This window comes from Tremella mesenterica (genome assembly GCF_000271645.1).
Source record: "Tremella mesenterica DSM 1558 unplaced genomic scaffold TREMEscaffold_2, whole genome shotgun sequence".
Classification (NCBI taxonomy): Eukaryota; Fungi; Basidiomycota; class Tremellomycetes; order Tremellales; family Tremellaceae; genus Tremella; species Tremella mesenterica.
In genome coordinates this window covers 1,605,641-1,623,408 of record NW_006711226.1, presented here as the reverse complement: position 1 = coordinate 1,623,408, position 17,768 = coordinate 1,605,641, and the positions used below count along the sequence as shown (strand labels likewise).

The 17,768-nt window shown below is 46.5% G+C and overlaps 6 protein-coding genes across 6 annotated transcripts; 3 read left to right on the top strand and 3 right to left on the bottom strand.

Annotated features, from left to right (window-relative positions):
• Nucleotides 1–4,203: 4,203 nt before the first annotated feature.
• On the top strand, nucleotides 4,204–8,583 carry TREMEDRAFT_42834 (uncharacterized protein; the record flags this gene model as incomplete). Its single annotated transcript, XM_007002499.1, has 21 exons — nucleotides 4,204–4,304; nucleotides 4,354–4,415; nucleotides 4,467–4,553; nucleotides 4,614–4,685; nucleotides 4,733–4,954; nucleotides 5,002–5,220; nucleotides 5,264–5,581; nucleotides 5,658–5,756; nucleotides 5,809–5,915; nucleotides 5,959–6,113; nucleotides 6,151–6,313; nucleotides 6,364–6,581; nucleotides 6,623–6,949; nucleotides 7,062–7,261; nucleotides 7,309–7,487; nucleotides 7,532–7,629; nucleotides 7,679–7,708; nucleotides 7,765–7,892; nucleotides 8,042–8,090; nucleotides 8,161–8,258; nucleotides 8,464–8,583. The coding sequence occupies exons 2-21, from the start codon at nucleotides 4,380–4,382 to the stop codon at nucleotides 8,581–8,583; spliced, it is 2,925 nt and encodes a 974-aa protein (XP_007002561.1). The 5' UTR covers nucleotides 4,204–4,304; nucleotides 4,354–4,379.
• An 82-nt stretch (nucleotides 8,584–8,665) lies between these two features.
• Nucleotides 8,666–9,797, bottom strand: TREMEDRAFT_42833 (uncharacterized protein; the record flags this gene model as incomplete). The annotated part of the gene is made up of 5 exons (XM_007002498.1): nucleotides 9,717–9,797; nucleotides 9,592–9,673; nucleotides 9,280–9,356; nucleotides 8,865–9,100; nucleotides 8,666–8,822 (listed from the first exon to the last, which is right to left on the bottom strand). Exons 1-5 carry the CDS (start codon nucleotides 9,732–9,734, stop codon nucleotides 8,666–8,668), a joined length of 570 nt encoding a protein of 189 aa, XP_007002560.1. The 5' UTR covers nucleotides 9,735–9,797.
• Nucleotides 9,798–9,975: 178 nt separating this feature from the next.
• Nucleotides 9,976–12,396, top strand: TREMEDRAFT_73309 (uncharacterized protein). The gene is made up of 9 exons (XM_007003068.1): nucleotides 9,976–10,224; nucleotides 10,384–10,488; nucleotides 10,532–10,579; nucleotides 10,722–10,800; nucleotides 10,960–11,216; nucleotides 11,426–11,646; nucleotides 11,798–11,990; nucleotides 12,190–12,262; nucleotides 12,306–12,396. Exons 1-9 carry the CDS (start codon nucleotides 10,024–10,026, stop codon nucleotides 12,314–12,316), a joined length of 1,188 nt encoding a protein of 395 aa, XP_007003130.1. The 5' UTR covers nucleotides 9,976–10,023; the 3' UTR covers nucleotides 12,317–12,396.
• A 99-nt stretch (nucleotides 12,397–12,495) lies between these two features.
• Nucleotides 12,496–15,228, bottom strand: TREMEDRAFT_60376 (uncharacterized protein; the record flags this gene model as incomplete). Its single annotated transcript, XM_007002735.1, has 6 exons — nucleotides 12,496–12,981; nucleotides 13,272–13,388; nucleotides 13,611–13,937; nucleotides 14,065–14,199; nucleotides 14,387–15,014; nucleotides 15,143–15,228. The coding sequence occupies 6 exons, from the start codon at nucleotides 15,226–15,228 to the stop codon at nucleotides 12,496–12,498; spliced, it is 1,779 nt and encodes a 592-aa protein (XP_007002797.1).
• Nucleotides 15,229–15,483: 255 nt separating this feature from the next.
• On the top strand, nucleotides 15,484–16,010 carry TREMEDRAFT_23799 (uncharacterized protein; the record flags this gene model as incomplete). Its single annotated transcript, XM_007002205.2, has 3 exons — nucleotides 15,484–15,656; nucleotides 15,801–15,899; nucleotides 15,944–16,010. Coding segments are annotated over 3 exons (339 nt in total), but the record flags the coding sequence as incomplete, so codon positions are not given.
• A 207-nt stretch (nucleotides 16,011–16,217) lies between these two features.
• Nucleotides 16,218–17,565, bottom strand: TREMEDRAFT_28285 (uncharacterized protein; the record flags this gene model as incomplete). The annotated part of the gene is made up of 4 exons (XM_007002392.1): nucleotides 16,218–16,748; nucleotides 16,936–17,265; nucleotides 17,398–17,465; nucleotides 17,508–17,565. 4 exons carry the CDS (start codon nucleotides 17,563–17,565, stop codon nucleotides 16,218–16,220), a joined length of 987 nt encoding a protein of 328 aa, XP_007002454.1.
• Between the last annotated feature and the right edge of the window lie 203 nt (nucleotides 17,566–17,768).

The following is a 17,768-nucleotide window of genomic DNA, read 5'->3' as shown; positions in this document are numbered from 1 at the left end:
AGAACAAGATCTTGGGAAGGGTTGAGACAAGCAAGGCTGATAGGTGGGCGGAGAATGTGATGTAAACCCTGTTGGTAAGTGTCATTCTCGATTGTTCAAACTTACTCTCACCTTCTTCTGCTCTTCCTGGATATAAGTCATACGCTGTGACATTCCCTTATCACCCCATATTCTTCCATGGATTAGCCAATCTTTTTGAAGATCCATATCTCTTCGTCCCAATCTGGTGATCACCTCATGTTCGTTGTCTCTGCCCCCACCCTCCAAACACATGATCTCAAAATCCTCAAGTTCCCTCTCATCATCTGATATATCCTCTGAAAATTCTGAATCAGTTGATTGAGAGGTTGGTTGACCAGCTGCTCTTCGAGGAAGGGTATCCTTGTGACCATCCGGGTGATCTTCTTGGCATTTTGCATATGATCCACTCCAGCTCTCCAGGTCCTGTCTTAAATCACTTTCTTGTCGAAAAGCATGATGTAGGAGAACCTTTGCCCTGCACCACTCCTCATATTCACTGCTGCCTTCTGGTCCAGGATGATAAGCAGGCCAAAGCTGCACTATCCGCTCCTGCCGTCTTTTCCCAAATGTCCTGTCACGTTTCTGCCAGTACCACAAAAACCAGTCATAAAGACACACCGCTTCAAGATCCTCTGGCCTGCTTTTGTACTTCTCACGCCAATCCTTCTCAGCGGTGGGTTCCTCCTCCTCTCCAACCATATGAACATGCCAGTCTTGTTGTTCCAACAGTGAAAGAGACTTGAATTCCCGTGATGCTCCGTACATATGACAATCCAGGAGAGCATGACAAACCTCCTGCGCACTGTAATCCCTCTCGGTAACAATCTTGCTAAGAAGCTTCTGGTACACCACACGACCAGGAGCATCCTCCTCAAGATGAGCTGAAACACCTTGCAGGACATCCCCCAGAGCTGCAGATCGTGGTTCAGTCTTGGAAGCATATTTAGCAATGTAGGTGGCTACAGCTTTGCCATCTGTACATGGACTAAAATCGGTGTTTGCACGCCAGGCTTGGGCTAGGACTGGATGATAAGGATTCAAGAGGGGATCATTGCGTTTAAGATTGAAGTTGACCGTCCCACTTTGGCCATACACTAATTCATCCTCGTTCTGAAGGGCTTTTGGGTACTTGAACCGGCAGACCAGTGCAGTACCTGGAGGGGACCCTTTGGGACGTCGGAGGCAGTATGTTGAACATCGTGTATGTCGTTGTACTCTGTTGAGAAGTTGAGCAAGATCAGAATGTTTGAAGGAAAGTTGATGTGCTGAGAGCGAAGATGGGTGAATGGTAGCAGGGGGATGATCTGGATTAGGATTCACGGCCGTGACATGTTTCTTCCAGAAGCAAAGAAAGTCTTCTACAGTTGTGGGATCTGCTGGGTTCAGGAGTCCAATGTCCGGGGCTTTTGACAGCCATATTAATCCATGAACATGACTTGAGCCTCGATGTTGCCATTCAAATCGGTACCACCAGTCCTTAACTCCAAGAAGTGGCTGTAGAACGGTTCGAAAGAAGAGTGACCAGCGACGATAAAACCACCAAGCGGCAAGAGCTGGGTTGTCATTGACATTCTGACGGTTGACCTTTTGTCGCTGTTGCTCTGTGGCATCCAAAGAGGGTTGGGAGGGCATGTGCCGATGAAGGTCTGGCCACTGAAGATCTGCTGCAGAATGTGTGATGAAGGCATGGGGGGTACCGAGCTGGCGAATCATTGCTTGAAGTTCTCGGCTTCTTGCTGCCCAGTAGGGAGGGGTGCCGGTGAGAGTGGCTGCATATCGACGTACCCGCTTTGCGAGAGTTTTTGCATCATCTCGAGAAAGTTCCTGTATTGCCGCAGCATCAAACTCTGCATCTTCTTTGTTCCTTGAAATGTAAAAGGTTGAAAGTGACCGAGCTTGCCATCTGAGCAGGCAGTTGAAGGCATAATATCTATCGTCAGCAATGACACAAGACAGTACAAACTCACCGAAAACGATTATGACCAGCAAACCGTCCATCACTATAGCGCAAGAGGTGCCGAAAGTATTCTCCCGGCTTGATATCCTGTGGTCGTGGAGCATGTAAATCTGCTTTGCCTGTAGGGAAGAGGAAGGGGAAAGCTTCGATGAGCAGGAAGCGAGAACGGTCATGCTCATTTAAAGGAGAGCATCCAACTGGTGGAGCGGTGAGGAAGATACTGTCAACATTGTTTGTGACAGAGATTGAAGTTTGAGCTTGCAGAGTTGACGGCTCTCCTTCGTCTCCACCTACTAAACCCAACCCTTCTCGTATTTGCTCGACTTCTGTCCTTATCCTGTCCACTACAGGGACCATCCCCTCAGACACCACACCAGAATTCTCCTCACTGTCATCCCCGGCCGTACCCTCAACATCCAAAGCATCTGGCGGAAGCTCAAGCTCCATCTCATCTTCAAGTGTTGTTGATCGAAGTTGGTCAAAGACTGAGCCGGATTCAGGTAAAGCTGCCAAGGCATTGTCATCCACAATTATATCCCGGTACGAAGGATGAACGGCTTTCAGTGCAAGAAGGTTTGCTAAGACTCTCGCCCTCTGCACCTGAAATTCGGGACGACTAGCAAATGTATCTTGAGAATTGGCGGTGGTTTGTTTTGGCTTGATCACAAGAACATCCAGTTGGGAGGGGAGAAGAGGAAGTCGAGTGAAGAGGGAATCATTGTCACGAGAGAAAAGGCAAGTGTGTCCTGAGTATTTGCGCTGGTTGCCGTTGACCTTCCATGTCTGTAGCTGCACATGAACTCGAGAGAGTAGCATTTCCTCAACAGAAGTAGGAGTCTCGGGTATTGCCAAGCCACGAGCAGAGCATATTTTCTGAAGAGAGGGTCCTAAATATGAGCATCCCGGATCTTTTGAACTCAAGACCTACCTGGGTCAAGGCAATTGCTAGCTCCCCACCTGTGAGGATCCTTCCTACAGCGACAGCAGACGCCCTCAATAACACCTAATCCAAACCATCTCTCCTTGCATATGGAGCACTCCTCAAGGGTCTCCTCATCAAGTGCAGCGTAAAAGTTGTCTATTAACGTCTTGGCCTCGTCGGATATAGTGAGAGTGTCTTGTTCTCCAAGAATAGGACTGATTGGGGGTTGCGGGTAGGAAGATTGTGTTGGTAGCGTGGTTGACGGCAAAGGGGGTGGTTGACGTCTGTGATAGTATTCCCTCCTGCGTGCTAAGCACTGGGCACATCCCAGCTTCCCGTCATGATACTCAGCTGCTGACTTCCAGCATTTGCATAGGTTACATCGTTTTTGACCAATATGTAAGTTGACTCGACGGCGTGGGGGAGGAGGTGGTACGGCAGGGTGGGGAGGAGATTGATCAGGACGTCGAGGTGGTTGTCGATGTCTCTGTGGACGTTGATTGTTACTGAGTGCTCTTCGGGCCCGAGTAGGAGTAGGGGAGGTGGGTGGTGAGTCTGGATCAGAGGAAGAGGAAGGGTTTAGGCGTCTTCGAGGTTGGGACCGGGCGGACCGAGGAGTTAAAACCCCTGTATCCCCATCTCTACAGGCAACACAGGTGCGGACGGGCCGGCCTCGAGCCCCTCGAAAATGGGGGGTGGAGAGTATCTCACCACAAGTATTACATTTGATTTCACCATGTTGTGAGGAGGGGGTGGCAAGAGGGACAGGTGAGGCATTCCGACAATAGCAGCAGCGTTTGTAGAATTCCACTGATTGTCTGCCAGTCGAGGCTTTTCTAAAGTGACTCCTGTCAAAAAGCATGCCTGCCGGGACTTTACATTTGGAGTGTTGTTGACGTGAACAATTCATTATGTGTTGATATAATAGTCACAGTGAGTCAGAGAGAAAGTTGTTGATTGACAAGACAGAAAGAGAAGGAAATGCCACGTCAGGACAACTTTTACCAGGCACTGCGGAGAAAGTTATCCCTATACCATTCCGTGCTGGCGCCCGGGACAAAGAGAGATATGTAGATGGTTTGAGGTAACTTACTCTATCACTTGGGTGAGGCCACTGCAAAGGAAAGGAAAGGATGGGGTCTGAGCGGCGATGTCCGCTTTCACGATGACGCGTAGTTGCGCGTGACTTTGACGACCAGAGTGCACTCACTACCCACTCACTACTACATCTTCTTGCCTCTTCTGTTCGGACATTCCTCACCTCCTCTCTACCCAGTATGTCGGCCAGTTCCTTCGCTGACTTAGAGAATGCAGTCGTGGATGCTCTGAAATCAGTCCTCTCCCCCGATGCCGAGGTCCGACATTTCGCTGAGCGGCAGCTCGAAGGCCTCTCCCTTCGTCCAGGTGAGCCTTGACTGAAATGGGGTCACATTGAGCTGACCGAGGCTCATAGACTGCGGGCTCATACTCTCTCATGTGATGCTCAATTCCTCCCTTGATCCCATCCAGCGTCAGATAAGTTCTCAATTCTGAACCTCCCTCCCCTACCATTGCTGACTTCAGCACTCCGCCGGTCTGTTGCTTCAGCAATACATAAATGTTCATTGGTCTGACGCTGCGGACAAGTTCAAGCCCCCACTGGTGCCCCCTGAGGTCAGTTCTCAGAGTTGTCTCTGATCTTTGGTCTACTTACCTCACGCTGACTCGCCACAGATCAAATTACAACTTCGACCTTCCATCCTCCACATACTCTCCGAACCTCACCGGAAGATACGTTCGGCAGGGGTGCGTCGAGATCAGATCACGCAGAAACGTAGGCTAACTTCCGATAGGCATTCGCAGCAGCCGCAATAGCCAAGTTGGACTGGCCAGAAGAATGGCCAGAGTTGGTGCCCAGCCTGTCCGAGCTGCTTCAATCTGACAATGTCGATGCTTGCCAAGGAGCCATGTCCATGCTCACCGAGTTTTTGGACGAAGGCATGAGTGAAGATCAACTACAGCCAGTCATACAGTCCTTGGCTCCTCCCATGCTTGCTATCTTACAAAAGAAAGAGGTCAGCGGATGTGACTCACATGTAGTGATACAAGCTGACAAGACGAGATGCACTCTCCCTTCACCCGAGCACAAACTGTCGACGTCTTCCGGGAGATTGTTGCGACATTCCATGGGTCAAATAACAAGCGCAGTGATCTGCAACAGGCTGCAATGGGATTCATCGGTTCATGGACGAGTGCATTTGAGGAGTTGCTTGCTGCCGATGCTGCTACCGAGGTCGCCCGTGATTGGGATGAGATACTTGTTCGCAAGCAGATCATCGAGGTACGTCACCGTGTTTGTCGTGAGGTAGAAACTAACTTCTAAGGCATATTCTCTCTTACAAACTCGCAAAACTACGACGGATTTTCCACGCCACACTCACCTTGTTGTCTCAAATTTGATCTCTCTGATACCTGCGTATCAGATCTACTACGTCGCTTCGTCATCATCTGGACGAGAACCGCCATCAACAACTTCCCGTGCCCATTCCAAGGACCCCGCAAGCAGTCTTGTCGAATTGGCATGTGCCGCGTTCGATTTTCTTGAACCTGCCGTTAGGTCGCCGAAGGTCAGGGAAGCCTTACTTGAGGGACCACGCGGAGGAGAAACACCGACCATGTTGATGAGAGCTTTGATGGAGAGCGTCCTGGCTTATACTCAGATAACAAGGGATGAGGTGAGTCCATCAATGACAAAAGGCAAGAGATAACAAAGGATAGGTTGAAACATGGCTTGATGATCCCAATGCGTTCTTGATCGACGACGATGAATCGTCAGGCAATTACAATGCTCGGATATGTGGTCACGATGTCATCGGTGTAAGCTAATTTTCTGGTGATCTGTGGAGCACAAGGGCTGACGCGACGACAGTCTCTGATAGATAAGTACCCAACACCTGTCGTGCACCTGTTGCAAGAGATGTGTGTGAGTGTGATACAGGATTGTTCAAAGAAGCGACAGGAACGAGATCCTGATTGGTACGCTGTGAAGAGTACTTGCAAGACTACAGCTGATACCTAGGTGGCAACGTTTAGAAGCCCTCTTCGCTATGCTTTGTGGTATCTCGAGTGACCTTCGAACACAGGCGGAAGCAGACATAAATGCAGGTCGCTCCCCGAAATTGGATTATAACGCGATGTTCACCCTGATCTTACCCAGTGCTTTAAATTACAATGGTGAGTGCGGCCATCACTTTGCCGCTGACATGGTTAGATGTGCCATTTTTACAAGCCCGGGCGTTTCAATTCGTCTCCTTGTTCGCCCAACTCCTCTCCGAGGATCTGTGTAGACAGTACCTTGTCGTGGCTGTATCGGCTCTGCAGTCTCCTGATCATTCTACGACAGTCAAGCTTGCCGCTGTGCGAGCGATACGAAAGTGAGTAGATATCCTCAAAAAATAGACAAGTGCACGACTAATTCTCGAAGCTTTTGTCGGTTCGTTGATGTCTCCTTCATTCGCGTTCACTCTCGGGCCATGCTCGACTATTTAGTTGGAATATTACCTCATGCGACTAAAGAGACGTTGTACCTCACATTGGAGACGATCGAGGCATTGTTGGTCTTGGATACAGAGCTTTTGACAGTCGAAACTGCTTTCATGATCGCGAAAAGTTTACACGATGTCTGGTTCACGAATTACGAAGGTGGGATTCATCCACAATACTTACACGCATCTGACGTGCAGATCCAGTAACGACTGGAAGTATAGAAGACTTATTGGACGTTTTGGTAGATACTTCCCCACCCATTACTCGGATAGTCGTCATGACCCTTGGACCGAACCTGTCAAAAGCTATCTTGACAGTGGATGACAAATCGAATCATCTTCCTTGTGAAGCGATACAATTGGCAAATCGATTAGTACGAACAAGAGATGGTCCGTTAGAATCTGAGTTGATCGATACTGTCACATGGGCCATAATGAACTTTTTGAGAGTTTCTGAAGATTCGGATGCTATACAAGTCAATCATCGTTTTCGCCTCTTGATCAAAATGGCTGACGAACAGTATGGTATAATGCATTTGACATGGGTGGTGAGAAAAGACTGTCCAAGACTTCTTGAATGGTACGTATCTGTTATACTCGATTCATGTTTCGCTAAAAGATAGTCTTGGGAAGAAAGTCGATGGGATACATTACATATATGGTCTACTTGATCGATTTCTGGCTCCGACATTCCCAGAAGATGGTGCTATAGCTGTGGGCGGATTAGTGATGCACTTACTTCGGAAAGCACCTGGTCCGATCCAACCCGTATTGTTAGACATCTTACAAGCTTTAGTGAATCGATTAGTCACTGCGCAACTTCCCTCTCTCATTCAGGTGACTTCATTCCCTCGCTTGATCTAGATAAGTAACTTACGGAGAAGAGTTTGGTATTGCCATTCGCATATCTCTTTGTAGAACATACAGAAGAGATTTTAGAATTGTTGTCGAAATTGGACGCACGGATGCCAGATGGGTCAACGACACTAGCTCTGCCGGTTGTGTTGAATCAATGGTGCGAGATGAGCGATACGATCAGTGGATCGTGGAATATCCGCGTGAGGTATGTTTCTCATTCTACCGTGAACCAATAAACTAAGGTGGTAGCGATTTAGGTTTGGCAAGATTGTTCATGGCCCCTGTGCCTTTGTTACAACAGATCCAGGTGAAGGGAGATATGATCATTACTCAGACGAATAGCAAAGGTCAGTATTCTTTTTTGAAACCCAATAATTCAGGAAATAATGTGAATAGAGTATATGACACGGTCTAAAACGAAGGCTAGTGAGTTATGATAGATAAATTGAGAAAATGTCTGGCAAAGTAGGACCTAACAATAGATCCGATCCAACATACGATGATACCATTTCCAGTCAAAGTTCTCAAATTGTTATTGCATGAAGTGGAAGACGTAGGACATGAAAAACGATTGAGCGGGCTAGCAGATGTAGTAGAAGAGGATGATGGGGTGAGTGTGACTTTCACTCGAAGTTCTGTTATCGGGATGGTCTTGTTTCATCTTATGACTACTGAAACTTTGTACACTGTCATCAAGGTCCTCAGGGCGGAAGAGTTCTCCTTGTTGTCGGATCTTTTTGAATGATAGCTGATATGTAGGACGCGGATTGGTCAGACGACGATCCGCTCGGTGGATCTGATCAAGGAAGTAATCACTTTGTACCTCGTGAGCTGACTGGCATCTTCCGACATGTGAGTTTGAGGCTGATGAACAGCAGCACAACTGGCAGCTTTACAAGGATTACCGGATGTATCGGACGAACAGGATGATGATGATGATTTGAAATCGGATCCTATTTCACAAATTGATCTTCCCGTTAGTCGTCCTTCCTTCGTCCCCATGGCATCTTCCGTCTTGCTGGATATGGCCTCTGGCCTGGTCCCAAGAAACGGACCAATGCTTCCTGTTCAAGTAAAGTCATATCCACAACACATCTCTCCTTCGGTTTCCCCTCTCCCCCCCTCCTCCTCCGAGGCGCGGCCGGACAGCTGAATGAGTTCCACACTAAGCTGACATCAAGGTACACCTCATCAGCGTCCTCCGTCAAGCTTACACTACCAACTCCAACGGTATTCACCAAATGATCCCTCTCTTGACTCCAGAAGAAAAATCAAATCTCCGTAGAGTCCTAAGCGCCTAACCAACTTGCATACGATACATGTGAACGAATTAGTTTGTGATGATAATGTCATGAATGTCTGTTATTTCATCATATGAGACGGTCATTCATCTGGGATGTCGGCTGGTTTCTTTATACCTCTAGTGAGTTTATAATAAACCACTGTAGAGTCGGTCGTGGTTATGGCTAAGTAAATCATATCTTTGTCCAAATCCTTATGCGTCGCTGTCTCTGGTGATTCTCCCTGATCTGCTACTTTGCTCGAATTTTCATCTTCAAATACTCCCAATGGTTTCAGAAACCCAAATTGTCTAGTCTCCGCAGTTTGTTGAGGCGAACCAAGATCGCTGACGGAATATTCTGCAGTGGAAGGACGGAGGTGTTTTTGTAGCGTTTCGAGAGAGGGTACGAGCGGAGGTATAGGATCGGGTATGCTAGATGATTCTAAATTGGATAGAGAGGAAAAGATCTGTCGAAGAGAAGAAGGTTTGAGAGAGGTGGTATGTAATGGAAGTGGTAAAACAGCACGTAATGGGTCCTGTCAGTGAGCATGATAAAAACCATCTTTAAGCGCTCAATCCCTACAGTCAATCCTCTGCTTGTGTAAATGAAGAAGGCTTCTTAGAGTGAAATCGAAGGAAAGCCGAGTACTGTTTATTCATGTGTTGACAAGACCCTGCAGCAGATGTTTAGAGGAAGGAGAAAAAGAGGACATACAGTACGGCTCTTATGACCTAATATGATAATCCATTCCGAAGTGAGAGGAATGACACGGAGATCATGCCATTGGATTGCTATTTGTCAGTCTTTTCTCTTCCTACACTTCGACCTGCCGTTCGTTCAGAATAGTAAGACTTGACAGAGTGGTCCTCTTCAGCGGTAGGGCCCCAGGGGAAGTGGGGGCGGTGGAGGGGCACTTGAACAGGATCGGACAGGGGTTTATATCAAGGAACAGAAGTATGATAGCTCTGAGAAATATCGATGGAGAAGATATTTATGCGGGAAGGAGGGAGAGTGTGTGACACCCACATAAAGCCAGATCTCGAAAAGAAGAAAGTAATGGTCCTGCTTGCAAAGGATGTGAAGCTATGAAGGGTTCGAGGTGAAGGTACTATCATGAGCTTCGAACTTGCGTATTAGTGAAACTAGCTCACTAGAGGATCAGATTGCATCTTTAGATACAGGTCTTTTCTACTGAGTATACTGCTGTATAGGTAATCTATCACTGTTCAGAATACGTCTCTTCTGACGTTCTGACTCGCAGGATCGCTGGGGAAGAAGCATGCAACGAAGGAGCCGACTTTTCTGGGATTAAATGAAAGGATATATAAGAAATAAACATAACCTCGGATGCGGACAGCGGAACGGCCGTTCCCGTTTCTCCCTCCCCCATCGCCGCCATCGCTTTGGTTTGACTTTTCTTTGATCCATTCCTCTCATTCCTCTTCCTCATAACCCATCATGGCAGCAAGATCTGCCGTTTCTAAACTCGTCTCTTCCCTCCCCACCTCTAGATCTCTCTCTTCTTCAGCGGGTGCCAAGTTGGTAGGACGGAATGCGTTGCTTTCTTCCCCCATAGCCAGGGTCAGTAGGACCGCACCTCGGTTGTTGGTTGGATCAGAACAGAGACGGGCTGCATCTTCAGAAGGGGTTGAGACCATGGTGAGTATTCTCTCGCCCTTGATCCTCCTTCTCTCCTCTCTGTGAGTACTCCGAAGTCTGATTTAGATCTGATTCAGGTGTACTCTCAATGGGTTGATGGGCGGAAGGAGGAGGCTGAGGAATGAAGATGAGATGAGATGAGTGAAACTGATTATATAGACCGTGCGAGACGCCCTCAATGCTGCTATGGAAGAAGAAATGACTCGTGATCATACCGTTTTTCTCATCGGTGAAGAGGTCGCTCGATACAATGGAGCATACAAGGTCTGTGCAAAGTTTGCATGATGGGAGATAAACTGATGGAAAGGTTTCGAAAGGGCTTTTGGATAAATTTGGAGAAGAGCGTGTGATTGATGTGGGTTATTTTCTTTTTTTTCAATTCTGACATATTTACAAGTCGTTGGAAGTCGGTGGAAGAGAGAAGTACATTGAGAGATAAGTAATGATCGTGAAGGGTTTTGAGGCATCAGATGAGGAGGGGGGGTATTGATGATCAGACTCCTATCACAGAGCAGGGTTTCGCCGGATTGGCTGTGGGTGCTGCTTTAGCTGGTTTACGTCCGATCTGTGAATTCAGTGAGTAAATTTTCCTTGCTTGACTTGACACCCATTCTCAATGTATAAAATAATGTCACTATCTTTTCGCATGACCCACCTCAAATAACGCAGCCTTCGATATGTTCATGCCTCTTGGGTAGGACAGCTGGATCACGGAGATAAGGAGCTCACCTCCAGTGACGTGGAACTTTGCCATGCAGGCTATCGACCAAATCGTCAATTCCGGAGGAAAAACTTATTACATGTCAGGAGGCAATGTTCCTTGTCCAGTTGTTTTCCGTGGTCCTAACGGTGCTGCTGCCGGTGTTGCGGCTCAACACTCGCAAGATTATTGCGCGTGGTATGGTAGTATCCCGGGTTTGAAGGTTATCAGTCCTTGGAGCGCTAGTGATTGTAAAGGTTTATTGAAGAGTGCCATCCGAGATCCCAACCCTGTGAGTTGTGTGGTGAAATTTCATCTACTCTCGTATCATACTCTCTTCGTTATATTCATCTTCCGGAAGGTCTTCTCTTCCCCAGCCCAGATCTCAGATTCTTTCTCGAATGTCGTCTTTGGAGGTTATGGCCAAGGAGAAAAGCATCTGCCAAAGGGATACATATGGATCGTGGAGCATGCCTCTGAGAAGTCACAACTCACGCTCAGGTCTGTTTCCTCGAAAATGAACTTATGTACGGTGTCTCCTTCCCTATGACCAAGGAAGAGATGTCAGAAGACTTCCTCATCCCCATCGGGAAGGCCAAAGTGGAGAAGCAGGGTACCGACGTTACTGTCGTGGCGCATTCCAAGATGGTCACTCATTGTCTTGAGGCTGCAGAGATTCTCGAGAAGGAGGATGGGATCAAAGTGGAGGTTGTCAACTTGAGGTGGGTGCTTCTTTGCTGTCTCTTTCCCTCTGTCCCCAGAGACAGCCGTCTGTCCGCTTCAACGTGCGAGTGGCTTTTATAGACCTTGGCGACAGAAAATCGTGTGGGGATAGGGCTTGATGTGTTCGATGTGAGAAAGACTAAGCTCCAGATCCATCCGCCCACTCGACATCGAGACCATCATCACCTCGGTGAAAAAGACTAACCATCTCGTCACTGTCGAAGGAGGCTTCCCAGCTTTCGGTGTAGGATCAGAGATTCTCGCTCAGATTTGTGAATCAACCGCTTTCGATTATCTCGACGCCCCGCCTGAACGTATCACCGGTGCTGATGTTCCTACTCCTGTGCGTCTTTTCTTCGCTCTCTGTTATCCATTCGTCATCTCATCTCTTCGTAAACGAAATCCAGTCTCTTCGTCCTTCGTGAACCGATTCGCCAACACTCCGACCTGCACTCAAACGGAGATTACTGCCCGGTTGATCCTCCCCAACTGGTGTTCGGCCGTACAATGTCATATCTTTTTTGCATTTACTGATGTTCCAGTACGCAGAATCACTCGAGAGCATGGCTTTCCCCGACACGCACCTCATCGCCAAAGTGCTCAAACGTCATCTCTGTGAGTCTCTCCCGAGTTGAGTGGATAGGGTACTGATAGAGAGACCGTCAATAGAATTGCTAGGAAAGGGTTCATGTGATCTTTGGGATCAAAGGGAGTTATACCAGGTTGATGCATCGTTTTCACATCGTGATAAATATACTTACCTCTATAACGTATCAGACTAAGAGTAATCTACGACTCGTAATAAGACATCAAATTAACAATGACATTCAAAATCTTTATGATTACAATCACAAACCCAATCCTGTCCTACCTACACTTCCTCTTCTCATTTCACTCACAGGGAAAACATACTCTTCATCCCTCTTTCCCCTACTCATACTTCTCGCTCTCATACCTGGTGTAGGCGGAGTGGTAGCCAATAACAAAAACCCCGCTTGACTATTCAGACCCAAAGGAGCAAAGTCTCTATTGGACGCGCGAGAAAGAAGTCTGATTCTACCTGTCGTACCAACAGGTGTGATGTTTGGTAATGTAGGAAGAGTCGGTATGGGACTACGGGGGGATATTGGGGGAATATAATCGGCGGTGGTGGAAGAAGATGGTAATAGAGGAGTTCTTTCGTTCGGTAATAGTAAAGGATGAGATGTGGGGGAAGAAAGGTTTTCTATGGGGTTAAGTTGAGAAGGAGGAGAGGGAGGAGAGGAAAGTTGTGAAAGTTGTTGAGAGGTAGGGACTGTAGTGAGGAGATATACACCTAGAAAAGTGGTGCCGATCTGAACTCGTCAGTCTTTTATCACCACTCATTATCTGAAGAGAAATCTGTAGGTGACTTTCACTCGCAAATACCCAAACGAGCAGGAATAGATGGACAGGGCTATGAAGAGAGATATTATCGTCTAAATGTGTAATATGACACATGAAAGAGAAGAGGGAGTAATAGAAAGGATAAGGATAAGGAATCGTTATTTCTGATCGGAAAAGAATAGAAAATGGCAGGGGAAGGAAAAGTACGAGTGATAGTTGGACCAAAAAGGAAAAAGAAAGACAGAAAGATAAAACTCACGCCAAATGCAAAATTAACAAAACGAGATAATGGTAAACCTCTGAATTCTTGATATAAAACTGCTGATCCAATAATAGCTGCCAAACTGAAAAACACGAATTGAGTAGGTATAACTTCCTGAATCATTAGCAATTGTTTCCCTTTTACCTCGTCAACCTCGACTATCCCTCGTCTTTCCTCGTCTTTTCTCTACTCTCTGCTTTTCTGTTTCCCCTCTTTTTCCTCTTTCTCTCTTTCTCTCTTTCTCTACTTGATTCTCTCCTCCTATTCCTTCTCTAGCCTGTTTCCTTTAATCCTTTCACCCAGATAACAAGTGACCGAAGAGAAAAGCTTCCTCACCTTACTTTCAAACCTCATCAAAGCTTTGTTGAGATACTTAATCTGCATCACACTAGTACCTACCAACACCCCGATCAAAACCCAAGTAATCGGGTATTCCAAAGCAGAAAGAAACATTGTACTGAGTAAAGAAGAAAGTGCTTTAGTAGAAAGTACCGTATATCCTCCGAATAACGCACATATACCAACGTCGATACCTATCAATTTCCCTCCCCATCGTGGGGAACGGGATAGGATGATGAGGATGAAAACGAAGAGAGAACAGAGGATTGTATAGATGATGAAGATTGGTTGAGAGATGGCTGTTTTGAGTTGATCAGGGTTTAACTGTTATTAGACATGTACCCCCTTTTCAACATTGACTTCTTTCTCAGGTGGAGTACTAAGAAATGGAAATGTATATCTTTCAAATTTGGTAGATATCAAAGATTTTGATTGGACGTTTGAAACTCACTCGGGGGTTGGTAGTACTAGATGACCAAACGACGGTGACTGCGCCAAGGATGGCTAAACCCATGCCGATTAATTCACGGGGGTGGAATTTTTCTTTGAGCAATAATGGTGCGAAGATACAATTAGCTATCAAGGCCTAATAGATGAGCTACCATTATTTGTTACGCAGCTCCTAGATTTCATTCCATCATCCCTAATTCCTCTTCGCCGTAACGTCGTGAGGAGATTGCCTGATATTTTCAGGAAACATTCAAGGCCGGAGCCGTTTTCTCGGTAGATAAAATTGAGACAGTGAAATAGAATAAAATGGAAGGGAAACTCACAACAGTACCCAACGGAGCTACAACACTAGCAGGTGCAAAACCATAACTCAAGAAATTACCTCCTTCTCCAATGGTGATAAGTATCATACCCAACCACCAAAGTTTACTTCGAAGATACATTCCTTCTTCCACTTGTTCTTCCTGCTCTTCATCCCTCTGTTCATCCTGTTCCATATTGCCTTCGTTTTCTCCGTTTCCTTCATCGTCGTCTGGTCCAGGAGTAGGACTTTTTATATGTATTCTTGTTCTATGTGCTTGTGCTTGAGGTCTTTCGTCCGTCAAAGATGATTGAACGGTGTCCTCCCTTGATATCTTCTGGGCAGATTGTGAATCCACTGAAAAGTCTTGAGGGTGCGACGGAGGCCCAGGAGCGAGTAAGATAGATTTAGCGGGTGGTCCCGTCTGACCTTTTGGTTCTTGCGATGACATCAAAAGCACAGGTAAAGCAGTGATCTCGGTTCGTATTGGAGAAGGAGAACAAGGGTCTGATGTATCCCTTCCATCCGATTCAGATGAAGTTTCCGATGATCCAGAATTACTTAGGGTGTGGGAACAAGTCCCAGAATGAGTTGTGGAACGTGAGATGAGTTCTTCATGTTGTCTTCTATGTGCTAGCTTCTGTACTGTTCTAAAGTTTTAGCTCATACACACCTGTCCATCTGATAACAGCTGAAGTATGGACGAAAGTGGGATAAAAAGAAGGGATACGGGACAATGCGGTGAGAATGGGGAATAGAGGTAAACGATGAAACGTACAGAGCTAGAGAAATGAGAACGTTGCCTGAACATGCTATAGCTACTCCTATGAGAGAAGAACTAGATACTGATTTGAAAGAGATCATGATGATCCCACTGTATCATGTCGGACGTAAGAGGGTGAGAAGAAAGATATAAAAGACGATTTATATGTAAAGGGTCATCTTTTCGACGTTGTACCATCTCGGGCTAAACCTAAGATCCCCGTGCTCCTCTTCCACCTTTCACCTCTCTATATCTACACTTCTTCAACAATCTGCTCAAGTGCATATCTGTATTGGAATCCGGTCGCTTCTAAAGTAGCGTAAAACGAAATCATCATGAGCTCTCCTACACCTCCTAGCTCTCAATTGAGCAACTCCTTCACCACCCTCATCAACAACTACAAAACCACCACCGGAGCAAGGATCAAGTTGATCGATACTTTTTTATTATTTCTACTCCTTTCTGGGGTTTTACAGATGGCATATAGGATAGTTGTGACTAGTTATCCTTATAACGCTTTCTTAGGAGGGTGAGTCTTCCTTTTGATACTCCTCCATAATTGATCCCTCAATCAGGAAACCCTACCTTGCTCCGGTCTATTTTCTGAAATTGCTCGCTTTTGTTTTGATAAAAATAGGTCATGCACGTTCAATTAGATGAAGCTGATGGACAGATTTGGAGCTATAGCCGGTCAATTCGTCCTCCTTGCTGGACTGAGAGTACAGGTGTCTCCGGGTAGGGATACAGAGTTCAAGTTGGTTTCTCAGGAAAGGTGAGTATCTTGGGGGATGAAAGATCCTTTAGCTGACGTGGAAGAGCTTTTGCAGATTTCTGCGCAGCTTCGGTGGTTTTACACGTCTTTGCTTACAACTTTTTAGGATAGACACGATGATTCATGTATACAAATCAAATAGCTCATTTGACCGGTGCGCGATCCGCAACGGGTATCGGGGATTGCGACACGGGGAAGCATTAGTAGCTTGAACGGTCATCCAAGGTCAGATATGGAGGTACGAAGTATCTTATACCTCAGATCAGTCAGGACATATCCCACAATCGTATACAGACATACAACAATGATAATTCATACTCATTTACCTCGTCTAGGACCAAAACCCTGATATCCCTGTGGACCCCTCGCTTTTCTAGCTTGATCCTCTTTCATCAACCTCTCCACTTCTGATACATATCCCGGACGAGACTTCTGTCCTTCTCCTTCTCTTCCCTCTCCCTCCGTCTTGGCCATTTTCGAAGATTTGAACACGTTGACCGGTGCTGGTCGCTTCAGTGGGTTTGTGATGGTAACGGGGGCGACGGAAGGTTTAGAAATGGATCCAAAGGAGATTGTGGATTTTGATGTTTCGCTTGTTTCAGTGGGTGCAAGTGATATGGTCGATGGTCCAGCTTCGGCTTCGACATTGCGGTCCAACGGGGAGAGGTTTGGGTTCGTGTTGAGGTTCAAACTTAGAGAGATCTTCTCTCCCTCGGCTTTTTGTAATCCGGCGTCTTTCGTCACTTCCTCAGGTAAGGCCGCACGAGCTCGAGCGATTTGTTCTTCCAACACGGCCCGTTCTCTTTCTTCTCCATCCATCTCTGCTCTTTCGCGTTTCTGCAAAGCGGCCTGATCCATTAGCATCGAGACAGCACATCTGTATATAAAAGTCCTGTCACAAATTGGCCAGCATTGTAGAAGTGGGAGGAGAGATAACACGATCATCGCCAGAGTGAGAAGGAGTTTTGAAGTGTTTAAGGATGAAGTAATAATGTCACAAATCTCAAGTTGACCGCGGAGGATCAGGGTCACTCACCTGCTTCGCCAACGTCTGAGGGGTACTATCAATCCATTGAATCCATAAACCCTGTTCATCCTCATCAACCTTTACGATCCCCGCTTTTCCAAGTGTCATTATGAACCCACTCAACGTCACCCATCTCGTAGCGTTCATATGAACATGATGTTTGTCTTGAATGTATTCGTTGTAAACCGCATTAGCTCTTACTCGCACGGTGTTGTGTCGAGTACGGAGAAGAGTGACGAATTCATATTGAAATTGACGCGAGAAATCCGCAATGGTTTGACCTGCTTTAGGACCGACTATCATCATTTTTCGCATGTGTGGTTCGGAACGACAGTGTGCCTAGGAGTCAGTATCGAGAAATCCATCTTCATTTTGTGTCTCCATTCAATTTTTCACATTGATGTAGAATTTGTCAGTTTACCCAAGTGAGCTAGGAGCGGATGAGGAATTGAGATAGCTGGGGAAACCCACCTGGAAACCATTCTCATCACGACATTGTTTCTCACATATCTGACAATACCATCTCAATCTTCCCAGACCTGTTCATCAGCTTGGTCTCGGAAGGGGAGAAGGAAGCTGACCTTTGGCCTTGATGGCATTGGCTATAGCCTTTGGTGTACCAGCTTCGGCTTTTCCCATTTTGTCTAAGTGATCGTCTGCCCCAGGTCAGCAATTAGGAACAGAAGTATACGAACAAAGGTCCGGTGATCAGAGTGAGTGGTGGCGAATGCAAGTGGACGAGCGGAACCAAAATTTCTTCTAACCTAAGCTTGGAATGTGCCCCAAAAGTCAAGCTGACTACTTATTGCAATTGCTGACCTGTAAACTTGTTCTCTACTGCC